Below are 16,751 nucleotides of genomic sequence, written 5' to 3' on the forward strand. Positions count from 1 at the left end.
AGTGACAAGGCAGGGGTTTGCAAAGGGCATGGAGAAGGCAATTTAAATGGACGATGAGCATAGGACACTTCTGAAGAGTCTGGGATAGATAAGGATCCATATGGGAAAGTGCTGTGCTATACAGCGAGGCGCCTATGGGGAGGGAAGAGCACAGGGTGCTGGGCCTGCCTGGGCTTGGATCTGGTCCTTGCCAGGTTTAGCCCCCTCCAGCTGAAGCACACCCAGGGGGCTCAGCCCCAGCCCCGCTTTGGCTGCGATTTGCTGGTGGTCCCTTGGCCGGTGGAGGGATGCTCTGTGCCGCAGGAGGGACCCCGCCAGCCTTTCCCACCGCCTCTCCCTGGGATTTGTTACCCTGCCAAGCCGAACACGCTTTGCTAATAAACAAAAATTGATTTTTATTTATCTTACAAAGCGAAGCCCCATTGCTCCCGCCGCACAGCTTTAATCCTTTCTGCTGTCGATGACAATAATGAGAGAGACACCTGCGGATCCTGTTAGAGCTGCAGGCCTCCTTTTTAACTATTAAGGGATCAATACCCTTTGCGATGCTGCTAATAGTTTTCTGGCCCACTTGATTGCGAGGGGACTTGGGTGGACTCGGTCTTATTTGAAGGTGCCTGATGCATCTCGGGCAAATTTGCTCAGTCTCCGATGAGGGGAGCTCGGGGGTGGCAAATTCCTCTGCATGTTTGCAGTGGTGCAAGAGGGGAAATAAAGGAGCTTGTGCTTAAGAAACTTATTGAGAGGCTGAAATTGTCCCCAAGGATGGGAGTGAGCAATTGAGACACCCAACAAGGGGCTTGAAACAACAGAAAAACTAACTTCAGCCCTCAAATAACACCCCCCCACCAGTATAGTCTTGGTTTGATTCAAAGAAATCAACGCGTCATTTCAGTTCATTAAGAATCCATCTCTTTTTTATTGTCCATTTTTTAAAAAGTTGGTGTTTTTCTACTCATAGTTATAAAATAATCCTATTTTACAAAGATTTACAGCTGAGTGCCCAGCAGTGAACAAGGCTGGATCTGACAAGTCTCTTAAATAATCAAACCACAATTTTTGTTGGTTTTTTTTTTTAAAAAAAAAAAGGGAATCGGCAAGGAGCCGATTCAGCACCAAGCAGGACATAACAGAATAAGAGGGTTTGTATAAAAGACAATTTATTTCTTTGGGAAGGGGCATGGGGCGCAGAGGACGGGCAGAGGGGGCAGGTAAGGAACCCCAGTAACAAGGACGGGACTTGGGGTGACCTCTTTATTCTCCACCGTCCCCCGGGCTGTGGGAGGGGCCGATACCTACACCAAATTAAATTCCCGGGGCTGCGTTTCCCCTCCGGCGGCTGCCCCGAGCCCAGCGCCCTCCTGCAGCCGGGACGGGCAGAGGTCGCTCCCTACGGATTTGCAGTTTTCTGGTCTCTTTGCTGCCAGCCCCGGCGCGGGTTTGCCAGCCGGGTCTGCCGCGGTGCTGGTGCCTCCTCAGTAGACGGGTCCCTTGACGGCCCCCGGCTCCGTCAGGCGTGCGGCGGCGTACGCCGAGGCTCCGAGGCAGGCGGCCGGCTCGCAAAACCCTGGCAGGCCAGCGGGACCAGGCAAGCCCGGCCGGCCAGCCTCTCCCGGCGAGCCCGGCAGGCCCCGCTCGCCGGCCTTGCCATCGAGCGCGTGGCCGGGGATGCCGGGGAGACCTGCAACGGGAGCATGGCCATCAGCGGGTGCATGCGTGCTGTGTTCGTGGGTGCTGAGCCCAGCCTTTGCCGGAGCAGAGCAGGGGCTGGGGTATGGGAAATGCTGCTGGTGAGGACAGGGATGCGTTAGCAGAGCGGTGTGGCAAGTGAGCAAGACCGAGGGGCCAGGAAAGCGGCTGGCAGAGCTGCAGGCGGTGAGGATGCAGCAAAGGGTGCTACAAGTTGGATATTTGTGGGATGAACCCGTGCAGGTTTGCAGGGATGGGCCAGAAGGTCCCGAGCCACTGCTGGGCGCATCATCGCACTGGCACAGGGTCTGCAGGGACCCGCCGCTGCCTGCCCTGTCTGTGCCGGGGGCAGAGGGGCTTACCTGGGATCCCCGGGGGACCCGGCATGCCCGGGTGGCCACGGCCGGCTTCTCCCCGCTCACCCTTCTCGCCTCGCTTCCCTGCGGGGAAAGAAATGGGGAGGGAAGGACTCGCTGGAGCTGCAGTGGGAAACAGGGACCCTGCAGGGGAGGGGAGGGGGCTGCCCCTGCTCAGGGGCTGAGCTGGGGGACGAGTGTGGCAGGAGGGGGCAGGGTCAGCCCCGAGGAGGGTTTTTGCCTGGCACGGTGCGGGTATGGCCACCCCCCGCCTACCTTTAGGTCCTATGTTGCCGATCTGCCCGGCAGCACCCAGGATGCCGGGGACACCTCGAGGTCCCATGGGTCCATGAGGGCCCTGCTCACCGGGTGGCCCTGGGGGACCGGGGGGTCCTGGGGGTCCCATGGCACCGACTCCACCCAGGGCTGCTCTCTTGGCGCTGACCGCCACCTCCGCCAGCTGCTCTGTAGGGCAGAGAGGGGCCGGTGTGGGACAGGGTGCGGTGGCAGCCACCCGGCCGGCGGGGCCCCGCTCGCCCCCTCACCTTGCAGCATCTTCAGGACCACGTCGACGATGTGCTGGTCCCCAGCGTCCCGGCCCTGCAGCAGCGAGAAAAGGGACGTGGCGTAAAGGGAGAGTTGCTCCTTCTGTCCCCATCTGCATCTGCTGGTCCCATCCCGACCCCCTGGTCCGGAGCACCTCCCTGCACCCGATGTTGCCTTCCCAACCCTTCTTTGTTCTCCATTTGGTCCCAGTACCAGTGCTCCAGCCTCAGCTCATGCCATGCCCAGCCACGCTGCAACCTCCTCATGGTGTTAACTTTCCGCAGCCCCATTTTGCAAGTCTAAAATGAGGCTTATAAGGAAAAGTTCTGTCCTCCAGGCAGGCTGCAAAGATACATATTGGAGCTAAACCTGCTGCTGGTGCTATGTACAGTGAGAAATAAAGAAATCTTCTTTTCTAGAAAGGTGGGACCCCAGCTCAGCCCTCCTGGAGAGCTCATGGGGAGCACTGGCAGCTCCCGAGCCGAACGGCAGCCGTTTCCCAGAGGAACTGGTTGGTGAGAAAAGGTCGGAGGCAATTCACCTGCAGAGCTGAACAAGCTGATGGCGGCAGCCCCCAGGTCAGCACCTACGTGGTGCAGGAGGTGAGGAGGGGATGCGGGGCGCTGGGGGTACTCACCGCTACGCCCCGTGGGCCAGGCATCCCTGGCACACCGCGCTCCCCGACGAGTCCTCGCGGGCCGGGGGGTCCCGGGTAGCCTCGCACGCCGGGCGCGCCTGCGTCCCCCGAGGGGCCCGGGAAGCCGAGCTCACCCTGGATGCCTTGCTGCGGTGGGGATGGAGAGCAGCGTCAGGATCGGGGAGCTCAGCCCCATCCTGAGCACAGGGGCTGTGCCCCAAGACGTGAGGGTTTCCCGTACCAGCTGCTGCAGCTGGATTCTGAACCCCAAACCGGGGCTGAACCTGAATCCGGGGCTGAACCTGAATCCAGGGCTGAACCTGGTCACTGAAGCCCATCTCCAGTGAAAATACTTTCTCAGGTGACCAGCGTGCAGCACGCAGCAGCTCCGTGGAGTGCCGCTGCCTTTGTCAGCAGGATCGCCTCCGACTGAGGGTCCTGCAGAGCCACCCAGCTCAAAGGTGCGGGGAGCCCCTCGCGCCCAAACCCCCAGTCACTCACCTGTCCCTTTGGCCCTGGCTCGCCCGATTCACCCTGGGGACAGAGGACACAAGAATGCAATGGGGAGACAGCACAAATTTAGAGATGCAGCTGGGGGGAGGCACACGTATCCCCCCTGGAGCGCACCGTGGCTGCGCTGGGGTGCAATGCTGGGGTGCCCGGGGCCATACTGGGCAGGAGACCCCAGTGCGGCCACAGCGCGTGGGCAGGCACCCGCGTCCAGCCCCTGTGCCCCCCACCCCAGGACCCATCTGTGGGCACGCACCTTCTCTCCCTTCAGCCCTGCGAGGCCGTGAACGCCTGGGTCTCCCTAGAGGAAAGGCAAGCAGAAATGTGAACCTTCACCACCAGCACCCACCTCCTCCGCAGCCACTTTCCACCTGCTGCGCTCGACCGGGGTGCCCGGGGTATTAACGGAGAAAGCGCCTGGTGTCAGTGGGTGTCAGCCCCCCGCAGAGGTGGGTGCCAGCCCTGTTAAACACGGGTGTCAGCGATTCCCCACCGGATCCCCCAGCCTGGGCAGGATGGTGATGTACTCACAGTACCGCCTTTGGGGCCGGTTTTCCCTGGGGAGCCCTGGAGAAAGGAGAGGGGGGGTCAGCCCGGCTCAGTGCAGCTTCCCTGAGCTGGACCCCATCCCCTGCAGCCAGGAGCAGTCACCTTGTCTCCTTTGACACCTGGCAAGCCTTGGGGTCCTGGGATCCCCGGCGGACCCTGCTCACCCTTGGGCCCCTGGAGATGAAGGTAGCATGGGGAAAAGAGAGAAGTGAGTGAGAAGAGGCTGTGGGAAGACGCTTCTCTCCCGTCAGAGCATCCTCTCCAAGGCAACAAGTTGCACGGGCAGCTCCTGTCCCCTCCAGCAGCTCAGGGTGCCCCACAGCATCCCAACCTGCCCTGAATCCAGCCTTTGTGGGGGGACAGGGCAGAAAACCATGGAGGAGCCTCCCCCTCAGCCATGCCGAGAGCGGGGGGCTCCACCAGGGACGGGGCCCCAGCCCTCAGGAAGCCAGAGGGACAAAGGTCACTTTTTGGCTATTTTCCACCCCAGGAAAGCCTCCAAGAGGGGCTGGGCAGCCTCCCCGCTCTCTCCAGGCTGGGAGGAAATTCCTCTCCTGGCTGGGGCTGCAAACCCAGCGTGGCCCCGGGCCCGCTAATCCCCGCGCTATTTGCCCCATCGGCTAATCCCTCACCCCGGCAGCCAGGCACAGCGGGACGGGGCGCGTGATCAACCCCGGCCGTGATCAAAGCGAGAGATCCGTGCAGGCGGTGCCAGCCGTGCCCCGCTGCCCCCGTCCCTCCCGAACGCCCTGGGCTGAGCATCCCCAAGCCGTGCCGAGGCGAAGCCCGCTTCCCAGCCCGGCTGCGGGCGCGACTCACCGCTTTCCCCTGCTCGCCGGGGGGGCCCACGAGGCCACGCTCGCCCCGGTCGCCCTGCAGAGATCCGGGAAGAGAGCAGAGTCAGGGGCAGCTCCCGGCACCGCCACAAACCCCGCGGTGCCCCGGACTCACCTTCATCCCGGGGACACCCTGCGGTCCCTGCTCACCCCGAGGTCCAGGCTCACCCTAAGGGGGGGGGGGGGGGGGGGAGAAAAAACAACCCAGATCAGCTGCCTCTTTTTCATTCGCATGCCATCATCTGCCCTTCAGCCTTCCCCGAGGATTGTGTGGCCCTGTCCTTGTCCCCTGCCGCCACGCGAAGGGCTACCACTGCACCGGGTGGCCAAGGAGGGGCTGGAGAAGTGGCCCCAAGGGCTTCCCCATGAGGAAGCTGCTGCGGGGGCAGAGGGAAGAGGAGGGTTGGGGGGATGAAGTGCCCAACTCCGCTTTCTGTTTGACAGCAAATAGGGAAAAGAGAGAGAGAGAGAGAGAAACCCCCAGGCTGTGCCCGGGAGGAAGATGGTGATGTCTCCATACTTACGATCTGCCCCGGGGCACCAGTGACACCGGGCTGGCCCCGAGCACCCACTTCACCCTGTGAACAGGAGACAAGAGGCGGTTCAGGGACAGCGAGGACAGGGGAGGGGATGGCATGGGGACAAGGCTGCAGGCTCAGGGACGGAGCGTGGAGGCTGCCACAGCACTGTGTAGGGCGAGCGGGGCCGCAGGGTGGATGCTCAGAGCGGGTTACTCCGGCCCCGGCTGCCCCAGACCCACCTTGTCTCCTGGGCCACCTTTGCTTCCCGGCTGGCCCGGCAAGCCCTGTGGAAACAAAGCCAGGATCAAATCCTGTGCACAGCACCAGAGGCAGCAACCCTGCCCGGTGCCCCATGCCCGGAGGCAGCGTCCCTGCTGGGTGCTGGCCCTGCACCCTGGCACCACCCAGGGATGGGGGTGCCACCCCATGGGTAACGGGGTACCTGCCCGGGCCGGGGGCTCCCATGCCCCTGTACTCACAGCTTGTCCTCGGTGTCCCGGTGTCCCTGGGCGGCCGGCCTGTCCCACGCCGCCCTGCGAGGGACAGAGAGGATGTTAGCCTGTGGCAGGGAAAGGTGCAGAAATGAGGTGTCCACGGGTGGGACAAGGGACCCCTGGCCAAAGGGGGACACTGCCCTTGACCCCATGGGGACAGCCACACTCCACTGATCAGGAGATGCCATGTCCAGGGCCGGGACCTTATGCCACTTGCCGCCCCCGTTATTTCCAGCAAGCACTGGTACGAGGAACAGCGTGTGTCCGTTCCCCATGGCTGGCGCAGGCAGCACCCGGCAGCCCCTGCCCGCAGCAGCTCACCTTCACGCCTGGGATACCCGGGGTCCCGTCTTTGCCATCGATGCCTGGGAGACCCTGAGAAAGGGGGAAGAGTCGCTCGGTCTGACACCTCCAAGAGGGACTGAAAGCCTCATGGTGGGGGCAAAAAAAGGCTGGGAAGGGAAAGGAAAGGTCCAGCCCTGCACTGAGTCAGGGTGCAAGGATACAGGATGGCCCCAAACAGGACAGAGAGGGACAGAGAGATCTTCTCCTTGCAAGGGGCTCAGCCCTAGATGTGGGCACGCCTGCCGCTGGCTGTACTTACGTTCTCCCCCTTGGGGCCGATGTCTCCTTGGGGGCCCCTGATGCCACGGCCACCCTAGAGCAGGAGAGAGCAAGCGTTATTTCAGCTTCCCTCTTGGTGCAGGGGACAGAGCTGGGAGAGGGAGGAGATGCCCATCGAGGCACCCCGGGCAGAGCCCATGTCTGTGCCGGGGAGCGGGGCCAAGCTGGGGAAAAGGGGGCATTGGCATGGCACAGGGCACGGCGCTGCCCTCCCCGAAGGGGCAGGTTACCTACCAGATCTCCCTTCTCACCAGGGTCCCCAGGTGGTCCCTTGGGGCCTTCCCTGCCCTGCAGGGGAGAAAGATGGGGGCTGAGCAGTGAAGTGCGGGGTTCCCCGCCTGCCCTGCAGCCCCCGGGGACGAGGGAGGGCACTCACCGGCCGCCCAGCCGCTCCGATGGTCCCGACCATGCCCTTGTAACCAGCAGGACCCTGCAAAGAGAGCTTGGGGGGTCAACTCCTCCCATGCCAACCTCAGCCCCCAGCCAGGTCCAACCCCAGCAGCAAGAGGCAGCGTCCAGCTCCCCACCATGGCCCAACAGCCACGTTAGCGATGCTCCTGAGAAGCAGCCTCCAGCCTGGGAAGCATCGCCACTGCTCAGCCCCAGGGAGCTGCTCCCCCTGACCGCAGAGCCAGGCACAGCCGCCCCTGCATCCCACCGGCACTTACCGTCTCGCCCTTGGGTCCCGCCATCCCGGGGTAACCCCTCAGGCCCTGCGGTCCCTGCGGGGAAGGAAACAACAGCCGGCTTAGCTGGAAACAGCCCCAGGAGCAGCCCAGGTGGAAGCCGCAATTAGAGCAAAAGCCGGCACTGGAAATCAGACGGTTTTGCCAAATGCAAGGTATTTCAGTCCCGCTGCTCGCTCCTAATTCTGCAGCCCCCCCACCAGGCGCCTTTCCAGTTGTCGGTTCAATAACAGCAATGGGCCCAAACTGGTGCTGCTTCGCCCGCCAAAGCTCTTGGCTTCAAAGCTGTTTTGCCCTTTCCTGGACCAAAAGGCTCAGCCCATTAATTACTTTTCATCTTCAAAGTCCTCGGCAAGCTCAAACAGCTTTAATCCCCGCATCCCCGTGGTGAGCTGGACACTGCACCCCCCGATCAGGTGGGGTAAGGGGGGGCTCAGTGTTCGTGAGCAATTTGTCCCCGGCTGGTGAGTTATCCACGTTAACGTGCACCAACGGCCGAGGTGCCCGAGCCAGCGCTGACCGCGGAGGTCTCCGTCGGGATGCAGCTCTGCCACCTTCCTGGCGGCAGCTCCATGGCTGGGAGGATGGAGACGGATGGAACGAAGGCTTTGCTCTGGTCCCAGCAGTGGGTCCCCGGGAGCAGGGACACACTGGTGTCACATCACCAGTGTCCGGGGCCAAGCACAAACTGGCCGCCCCCAGCCCCCGGCGCACCCGGGAGGCAAAGCAAAGAGAAATAAATATGTTACCGGAGGGCCTGGGACGCCTTGTTCTCCAGAGACGCCAACGTCACCCTTGGGGCCCTGGGAAGGGATGGAGAGGAGAGACGTGAGTGTTGGGGTGGAGTGAGGGTACAAACCGCCCTGGGGACCCGAGACCCCCTCACCTGGGACCCGGCAGGGGATGGGGACAGGTCCCTCCCTCCAAGGAGCCACTGTGGGAAGGCCACCCTGTCCACCCTCCATCTCCCAGCCCTCGATCTCCCTCCTCCCTCTCCCACCGCTTTCCTTCCTTCCCCCTTTCTCTGCCCAGATCCCCCTGCCCTCCGGTCCAGCCCTGGCTCCCCCAGAGGCGGGCACGCCTGGCTCCTTCTGGGAAGCTGCCGGAGAGGTCACTCACCTGCCTGCCCTGCCTGCCGGGCTCCCCGAGGGCGCCGGGGCGGCCTCTGTGTCCCTAAGGGCAAAGAGGAAGACCGTGAGCATCCCTGGGCAGAGCAGCGGGCTAGAGGCAGCGTCCTGAAGGCCACGTCACCCAGAGCCACCCCACCTGCAGCATCCCACCCCGGGGTGCCCGCGGGTGACATGGTGGGGCTCAGCATCCTACTGGCGATGTGGTGGGGCTCGGCATCCCGCAGCCGCGAGGGCGTGCGGTGGGGATGCCCGCCGGGTTTAACCCGCTGGGCTTTGCAGTGGAGGAGCCAGGTAGCAGCACGGCTGGGGCTGGGGCTTCGACACGGGGTCTCACCCCCCAGGAAGGGGCTGGCAAGAGCTGGGGATCTGCAGGGGACCTCTCCCACAGTGCCTTTGCCCCCAGGGCTCTCTGAGTGTGCACGCCCCTGTGCTCCCAGGGGAGCAGAGCAGCTCCCGAGCTCCCTGTGCCTCCAGACGAGGGAAGGCTCCTCCGCTCAGGCCCAGCATGCTGGAAGTGGAGGTCCCTGTTCGCTCCCTGGCAGCTCCAGGCCTCCCTTACCTTCAGTCCCTGCAGTCCCTGGGGGCCCTTGGGACCTGGCGGGCAGCTGGTCGGGCACTGGTGGGGAAGAAGAAATGCAGGTTGAGTTGGGAAAGGACCCAGAGGCTGCAGAGAAGCTGTGCCGGGAAGGATGGGCTCCCATGCCGTGCAGCGAAGCCAGGCTGTGCAGTGACGCAGGGGACCCACCGCTCACAGCATCGTTTCGGCTGGGGACTCTGCTCCTCCCCACTCTATCGGCCCCCAGTTACCAAATTACACTGGTGGCTGTATTTCAGGCCAGGGCAGTGCACACTCTTCCAGCTGCCGTTACCCTGCAAAGGCCTGCTGAAGGGACAAGGTAATGGCAGCTCTCACCAAGAAATCAGCGCTGCCTTCCAGTCCTTGGATGTGTCCTGGCGGGCCCTGGAGGGAAGGAGACCATCAGCATCTGCGGTTTAGTATCAGGACTCTTTTACAGGAGGGATGAATGTCACACCTGGGAGGGTGGGGAGCAAGGCACGGGGCGGGAGGTGTGTGCCAGAGCCCGAGTCCCGGCCCCAAACCCTGGGCTGAAGGGCTGGGGGGGACTTTTTCCCTCCTGCAGAAAATGCTGATGACTGGGGAGATACTCACGGGTTTCCCTGGAGGGCCTGGGGGACCCCGCGGGCCGTCGGGTCCAGGGTCACCCTAGGAAAGAACAACCCCAGGAAAGGAGATTTAGGGGTGGGGAGGCAGCAGGTACTGCTGGAGCCAGGGTGGAGAGGGGTGCTGAAGCACCAGAGACCCAGGCTCTCACAGCGGGAATTCGGGCATCCCCCAGTGGTGAGCTGGGAGGGGATGGACAGTGCTGGGGGACACGGCTGCAGGCACAGGGTCCGTCACCCTCCATCCCTGCTGTAGGACCCTGCCCGCCCATATTACAGGGTCGTCCCTGTTTACCCCAAGAGCGCCGAAGTGCGGAGAAGCGGATGCTGGGGTGAGGAGGGGAGGTTTTCCCACGCCCCCTCCTGACCCCTCACCTTGGGTCCCAGCGCTCCAATCTCTCCGGGAAGCCCAACCTGGCCTGGAAGCCCCTTAAGGAGAAAAGAGACGTTCACTGAGTGAGAGAGGTCAAGCCCTGAGATCCCCCCTTTGGGAGTGCTGATTTCAGCTCTTCCAGCGCAACCCCGAGTGGGGTCCCCGGCCACCCACAGCCCCACAAGCCCGGCACTTACGGGTGGTCCTGGCAGTGCAGGGCCCTGCAACAAGAAGAAAGACACAATTGGTCCAAATTCTCCAACCTCCCCCCCCAAAACCACCCGCATCCCTGCCCCGAGCAGGGCAATGCCCACGCCACCACCAAGGATGTGGCTGGGGGGACGGGGCTGGGTCCCCGCTCTGCTCCCACCCCGCTCGTGGGTGCTCAGGGAGCGGGTGCCGGAGCCAGGAGTGGGTACATCACCAGCACCCGCGGGAGAGGCAGATACTCACGGGGAGCCCCGGTGGCCCTGGGAGTCCAGGCTGGCCCTGCCGGGACAAAAAGGGAGAGTCAGGAGCCAAAACAGGAGGATCTGACCCCACCAAGCCCTGCTCCACTGCCATGCGAACTGCTAAAATTCTCCCCTCCCTGGACCCAGTCTCAGTGTCCCCTCATTGCCAAATACTCCATCACCCAATTCCTGCATCCGTGCATCCCCTCCACGGCAATGGGACTGGTCCCAGCCTGGCCAGGCCCCGCTGGCTCCAGGGGGGAAGATGGGAGCCTGGAGCGGCTGCCCTGGAGCAGCTCCTCACTTACTTTAAGTCCTGGCCCGCCGATGGGCCCTGGCTCCCCTTTCGCTCCCGTCAGGCCCTGCAAGGGGAGAGATGGCGGGAGGTTATCGCCAGCGCTTCTGCTCTCCAGCCAGATGTTTTTGCTTTTTCCATCATGAGGGGTCAAGGGTTATTAGCGGGGAATTTGTGCTTGTCACTGGTGTGCACATCACGCAGCAGACTTGGAGATGAAGCTGCACCTGGACCCAAGCCCCGATGGCACAGACCCTCGCAGCGATGCTCCGCAGCCCCCGCGAGCTGCCCTGCTCCGAGACCCCACGCCGGGGCTCGGCAGGGACCCTTGCGCTGCAGGGCACATCCAGTACGGCTGCCCCGGCCCCAGCAGAGGCACACGGGGAGCTCAGCCCATCCGTGATCCCGGTTACATCAACTCCGAGTCACTCCCCGGCTCCCCTGGCTCCCACTCCGGTGCCTCGGAGGGCTGCGCCTGTGCCGGGGTTTGGCTCCCTGCAGCTGACGGCTGGAGCTTCACCCACGGGCTGATTCCTGCACGCTGCCGCGGACGGCGCGGGTGCAGAGCCCCTCGCTCAGCCTGGCTCTGCTCAGCCGTCCGTGTTCAAAGGAGCTGAACCCTTTTGCAGGCAGATTAGCCTGGATGAATAATACATGCTTATAATGACAGTTATTATTCTATTCATTTATTATTGAAGACTAACTAAAATGCAAAAGATTTATGAAGTGCCATCCAGAGGCACAAAAGAGGACCCTGTAGTTTGGGCTTCCTTCTGATAGGCGAGTAAATGTCCGACTCTTGCAGGCGCTTACCCGTGCAGTGCTGCACTGGGGACGGGGGACAGGCACCCAACCCAAACCTCCCCGGGCACCCAGCACGCCCCCCTGCCTACCCCGGCCGGGGGAACATGGGCCGACAAGCATCACAGCATCCAGGCAGGGCAAGGAGGAGGCTCTTTCTGCCTGCCCCCTCTGCCCCGAGCTGTGCTTCTCCCAGGTGGGGGAAGTCACCGATGCCACCTACGTGGGTGCTAAGGGGGTGGCTCCAGGGGGGCCACGGGGTCGCTCCGGATTTACGTTGGAGGAAACGAGACCTGAATCAGGGCTGAGGACAGCAGCTGCAGTAAAGGACAAGGAAAAGCCTTTTCGTGTTCAGGGATGTCGGTGCTGTGCCCTGGCTTTCCCAGCACAGCTCTGGCCCTGTGTAGAGTGGGGATGCACTTTCTGAGCCAGGGCAGTGGGAGGGGGTGGCAGCAGCCCTGGCCAACCTCTGCCTGCATTTTCTGCTGTGATTCAAAAGGTGCTTTCAGGTCCCACACGAAGGGATTTTGGCACTTTCTTATGTGCAACAGAAAAGGATCCCTGCACTGGGGTAAGAGGAGTTTGCTGAGAACCTGCTGGGACCCGGGGGCTGCGGCCAGGGACGCCGCGGGGGGGCAGGGGGCTGGTACTCACGTCGATGCCCGGCTTTCCTGGGGGCCCATCTGGACCAGGGGCTCCAGGCTCCCCCTTGGCACCCTTTAAAAGAGAAGAAACATGGGGGCAGATTGAAAGGAGCTCCTCCAGAAGGGGCGAGATCACTGGTGAGCTGCAGGGAGGCATGGGTACTCACCGGGGACCCGGGGGCTCCGGCTGAGCCTTTGTCACCCTGGGGAAAGGGAAGAAGGTTGTAAAAAGGGGTCCGTCACCCTGCGGAGCCAGGCCTGGCAGCGCAGGGCGCTCAGGATCTGTGTCTCCCATCCACCTCCCCAAGCCGGAGCCTGATGCTGGGTCCCCCAGCGCGGCAGCCAGGTCAGGATGGGGCCGGCGTTGAGAAGAGAGGGCTGTGCTGGGGTTGCGGGAGGGCTGCGGCTGTTCTGGGTATAAATAGCACTAAAATAACACCCTGGGGCAAGCCTCAGAGAATGGGTGCTTTCTGCTGGCTCACAGATCTCCCCTCTGTTCAGGCTCCCTGGACGGGGAGGGTCGGGAGCCACAGCTGCCTGCCACAGCCCTCGGCCACATCTCTGCCCTGCGGGCACCCGACCCGGGTGTCCTGCTCCCCACCACCCCCCCGGCTCCCCCTCCTCACTGAGCATCTCTGGGCTGATCCCTGCACCCGACCCCTCCGAGCATCTTCTGCTGCCCCGACAGCGGTGCCCTGAGCACCCTGCACCCAAATCTCCCTGCCACTGCGCTCCCCAAAAAGCATTTGAGGCCCCGTTTCCCAAGGTGGTCAGGAGGCCACGGGCTGCTGTCCCGGGGAGGTGGATGGAGCCACGGCGCAGGAGCTGTGCTCCCCCAGGCCATCATTGCTGCCCAGGGCCACCGGCACAGCCAGGGATGCTCTGTCTGCCCCAGCCCAGGAGCAGCGCAGTGCGGGAACCGCACGGCATCGGCATCCCCTGCCCTCCACCGAGCCTCTGCTCCGACACAATGTCCCTCTTTGTGCTGCAGGTCCCCTCCCTCCCTCCCTCCAGCCTGCACAGGTTCCCGGCCGCGCCATACTCACGTCAATGCCATCCGCTCCCGGCACTCCTGGGGGACCGGGGGGCCCTCGTGGGCCGGGCTCTCCCGGCGGCCCTCGCTAAGGGGAAAAAGGGACAGGACCCATGTCAGGAAGGAGCAGCCGGACCCCGAGAGATGCTGGGGGTCAGAGGGAGCCCAGGACGCAGCGCTCGCCAACAGCATGTGCTGGGGACCTGGCTCCGGAGCCTGGGATGGAGTGAGCACCCCAAGGTGTCAGAGCTCTGTCGCTCCCCATGGGTTCTCTGCTGCCTGGCCTGTGCCCCCCCAGCAAGGGCATGGATGGAGAAATCCAGGAAATCTCCCCCCACACTGTCACAACCAGCTCCCATCCCCTGCCCGGTTTCTACCCCATCTCTGCCCGCTCCTGCCCTCGTGCCCATGGGGCTCCTGCCCCGGCAGAGCCAGGTTTCGACGGGGCAATGGCAGCGCTTGCAAAGGCCCCTCTCGGCTCGGGGTACAAGCCCCACACTGGGACTTCTAAGAGCACCAGCAGGATTTGGGTGCCTGAAGCCCTGGTGTAAAACGGGGACCCCGAGCCCCTCCGTGGGCGCACGCCTCCCTGGGCCGGGCTGGCTCGCTGCCCGGCCGGCTGCCCGCTGCCCGCCGCACCGCTCCGCAGCATCGCACAAAAGCGCCATTCAGCCGGCGGCAGGGGAGCTCCCCGAGCAGCCTGGCCCCAGCTTTGAGGTTTGCACAGGACTCCGCAGGAGCAACTTTGCAAAGAAATCTCTGTTATCCTAACGGGGCGTTTGGGGGAAAGAGACTCCAGTCCCGGAGACCAAACCCCTGACGTTCCTGGAAATGAAAACCAGACAGGCTGGCTGGGGCTGCACGCCTGCGACTCCTCCGTCCTTCCAGGCTTATTTATTTTAAAGTGAAATATATAAGGATGAGGGGTGTTGCTAGTTTGTTCACAGAACTGGGAGAGCCCCAGCTTCACCTTGGAAGCAAACCCCGCAGTCGGGGTGGGAGCGAGTACCCGTCCCTGGGAGCACCCGTGAATGGCACCTTTGTCCTGCCAAATGGTGATTTCCAAACGGTTCCTTGTTCCAAGAGCTCCCACGTCCCCCTTGCTCCGGCCGGAGCCCGCTCCCCTGGCCAGCCCCTGCCACCACAAGCCCGTGGGCATCCCGGGGGGCTGTTTTAGGACGGCAGCTGTCCCCCCAGCTCTCCGCAGCGAGGCTGGCTGTGCCGGCACGCAGCTCAGCAGCCGCATGGGAAGATTTTCTCCAAAATCTTTTCCAAAAATTTGATTTTTACGGTTGCAAGGCAGGGAGAGTTTTTCTCTTTTCGGGTGGGATCCCAGGAGGAACACCGCCTGCCCCGCTCGCACCACTGGTCCCGAGGAGCAGAGGGACACCTTTCCTTCACTTCTTTCCGATGCATTTTCTCCTGCCGCTGGGTGAGTCCGGAGAGCCCGCCGGGACCCCCGGCCCCCAGCACCTCCGCTGCCGGTGTCCCTCCCCGCTGCCCCTCGCCAAGCCCCCGCGGAGCCCCGGGGCAGCCCAGGGAGGGTCAGAGCCCCCCTCAGCCCTGCTCCGCAGCATGTCCCAGCAACGCAGAAGCAAATAAGCATTTTCCCAGGTGATGGGAGGTGGAAGATCTGGCGGCTGCTGGGGAAGGAAACGGCGGAGAGTCCCCTATTGCTGCCCCAAGGGGAAAATAAAACTAAATTTGTTTAGCTAACAAGTCCCAAACTTCAAGCTGTGCAGCCCAGCCCTGTCCCTGTCTCATGGGGCTGGAGGCAGCTTTTGGCATGGAGAGGTCCCCGGTGGGTTGGGGCTGGGGGGTCCCGGCTGGGGGCTGTTCCCACCCCCCTCCATGAGGCATTCCTGGGAAAAGAGAGCTAAAGGTGCTGGGAAAATAAGCAGCAAGCCCCAGAGGTGCTCAGCACCGCGAGTGAGCATCTGCAAGGGGGGAAAATGGGGACCGTCCCCTCTTTGTCCCCCATCCCAGCCCAGCACGAAGGGAGACCAAGGAGAGGACTTACAATCTGGGCCAGGCAGAGGCAGGCGGCTTGGAGCAAGAGCCACAGCTGGAGAACAGGGGAGCAGGCGGCCATGGCGAGGGCGGCCGGCACCAAGCGGCGGTGGCCTCGTCTCGCTGCGCTCAGGTATGGCAGCAGCCCCGACTGCACAGCTGGACACCGGAGGAGGAGGGGGCTCATTAATATGGAGCAGCGGGATGAGGGCAGGCGGGCAGCCCTGGCCCCCCGCCTCCCCATTCAGGTGAGCCCGTGGTTATTTGGGGCTGTACAGACGGACGGTGACGGAGGATTTGGCACGACGGTGGTGGAGGATTTGGCACGACGGTGGTGGAGGATTTGGCACGACGGTGGCAGGGGATTCAGCACGAGTGGCACAAAGGGGCTTTAATGCAGACAAGGGGCTGGGAGAGGAGGGGGACGAGCTGGGGGGCTGCTGCTGGAGCTGCATGGTGAGACCCCGGCCAGGATGTCTGCGTGGGCACCCCCAGGAGGGCCAGGGTGTCCCCTGTGACGTCCCCATCGTGATGCCATGCTGCAGTTGCCCCCACACCCTGCGATGGGATCGGCACCGGGAGCCGGTTCCTGCCACCCTGGGGAGGGTCCTGAGGGATTTCTGACGTGTCTGACCCTATTTCTGCCCCGTGAGCCCCCGTGCAGCCCAGGCAGGGCAGCCGCCCCGCTGCGGGTCCTGCGGCACCCCTGCGAAATGCCCCCATGGCACTGGGAGGGGAAGGGGGGCTGTGGTGGGGGGTCACCGGCGGCTCCCCGCAGCCCTGGCAGGGCACAAGGCCCATGTCCGTGGGGGCACGGATGCCCCACTCATCACCCCCTGTGCCCGGCTCCCCCCACCCGGCTCCTGCCTTCGCTGGCAGCCGCCCCCCAAACTCGCCGCCCCCCAGCCCCGGCGCGGTGCAGCGCTCCCAGGGAACGCGGGGATGATTCATCTTGGCGATTTCTTCCTCCTCCTCACGGAGGGCTCGAAGGCTCCACAACGAGCCGCTGCAGACTGATTCATCGGTATTGGGGGGGCTCGGTGGCTGCTGCCTGCGCCCCGGCGCAGGTCGGGGTGGTGGAGCAGCAGTCCGCACCCTCGCTAGCAGGCATGGGGTCATCCCAGCACACAGACCAGTTGGGACTGGTGATGCACTGGTATCTCCTCTCCGTTTCTTTGCAGCGAGAGCCACGCCGAGCCTCGGTGGTGGCAGGGAAGCGCTTCCACCAAAACCTGGTGTTTTGAGACAAAAACACTTTGGGCTCTAGGCTGAGAGCACCTTGTTTTCTGAGCATCTCAATCTGGATCCTCACCATTCATGCAGCCGCTGGGATATTTCTGCTTGTGCCCAAGGCAGATGCGTCCCAGCTCCGCCACCGAGCCC

At 63.4% G+C, this 16,751-nt stretch overlaps 1 protein-coding gene across 1 annotated transcript; it reads right to left on the bottom strand.

The window, feature by feature from the left end:
- Window positions 1–1,475: 1,475 nt before the first annotated feature.
- Window positions 1,476–15,555, bottom strand: COL9A2 (collagen type IX alpha 2 chain; the record flags this gene model as incomplete). The annotated part of the gene is made up of 32 exons (XM_082329860.1): window positions 1,476–1,681; window positions 2,052–2,129; window positions 2,322–2,510; window positions 2,591–2,645; window positions 3,229–3,375; window positions 3,730–3,762; window positions 3,995–4,039; window positions 4,270–4,305; window positions 4,390–4,461; window positions 5,107–5,160; window positions 5,239–5,292; window positions 5,648–5,701; window positions 5,884–5,928; window positions 6,124–6,177; window positions 6,460–6,513; window positions 6,743–6,796; window positions 6,997–7,050; window positions 7,139–7,192; window positions 7,431–7,484; window positions 8,198–8,251; window positions 8,568–8,621; window positions 9,138–9,194; window positions 9,492–9,539; window positions 9,750–9,803; window positions 10,136–10,189; window positions 10,331–10,354; window positions 10,587–10,622; window positions 10,894–10,947; window positions 12,336–12,398; window positions 12,493–12,528; window positions 13,372–13,446; window positions 15,379–15,555. The coding sequence occupies 32 exons, from the start codon at window positions 15,553–15,555 to the stop codon at window positions 1,476–1,478; spliced, it is 2,178 nt and encodes a 725-aa protein (XP_082185986.1).
- Between the last annotated feature and the right edge of the window lie 1,196 nt (window positions 15,556–16,751).

Source organism: Platalea leucorodia (genome assembly GCF_965183815.1).
Source record: "Platalea leucorodia genome assembly, chromosome: 18".
Taxonomy (NCBI): Eukaryota; Metazoa; Chordata; class Aves; order Pelecaniformes; family Threskiornithidae; genus Platalea; species Platalea leucorodia.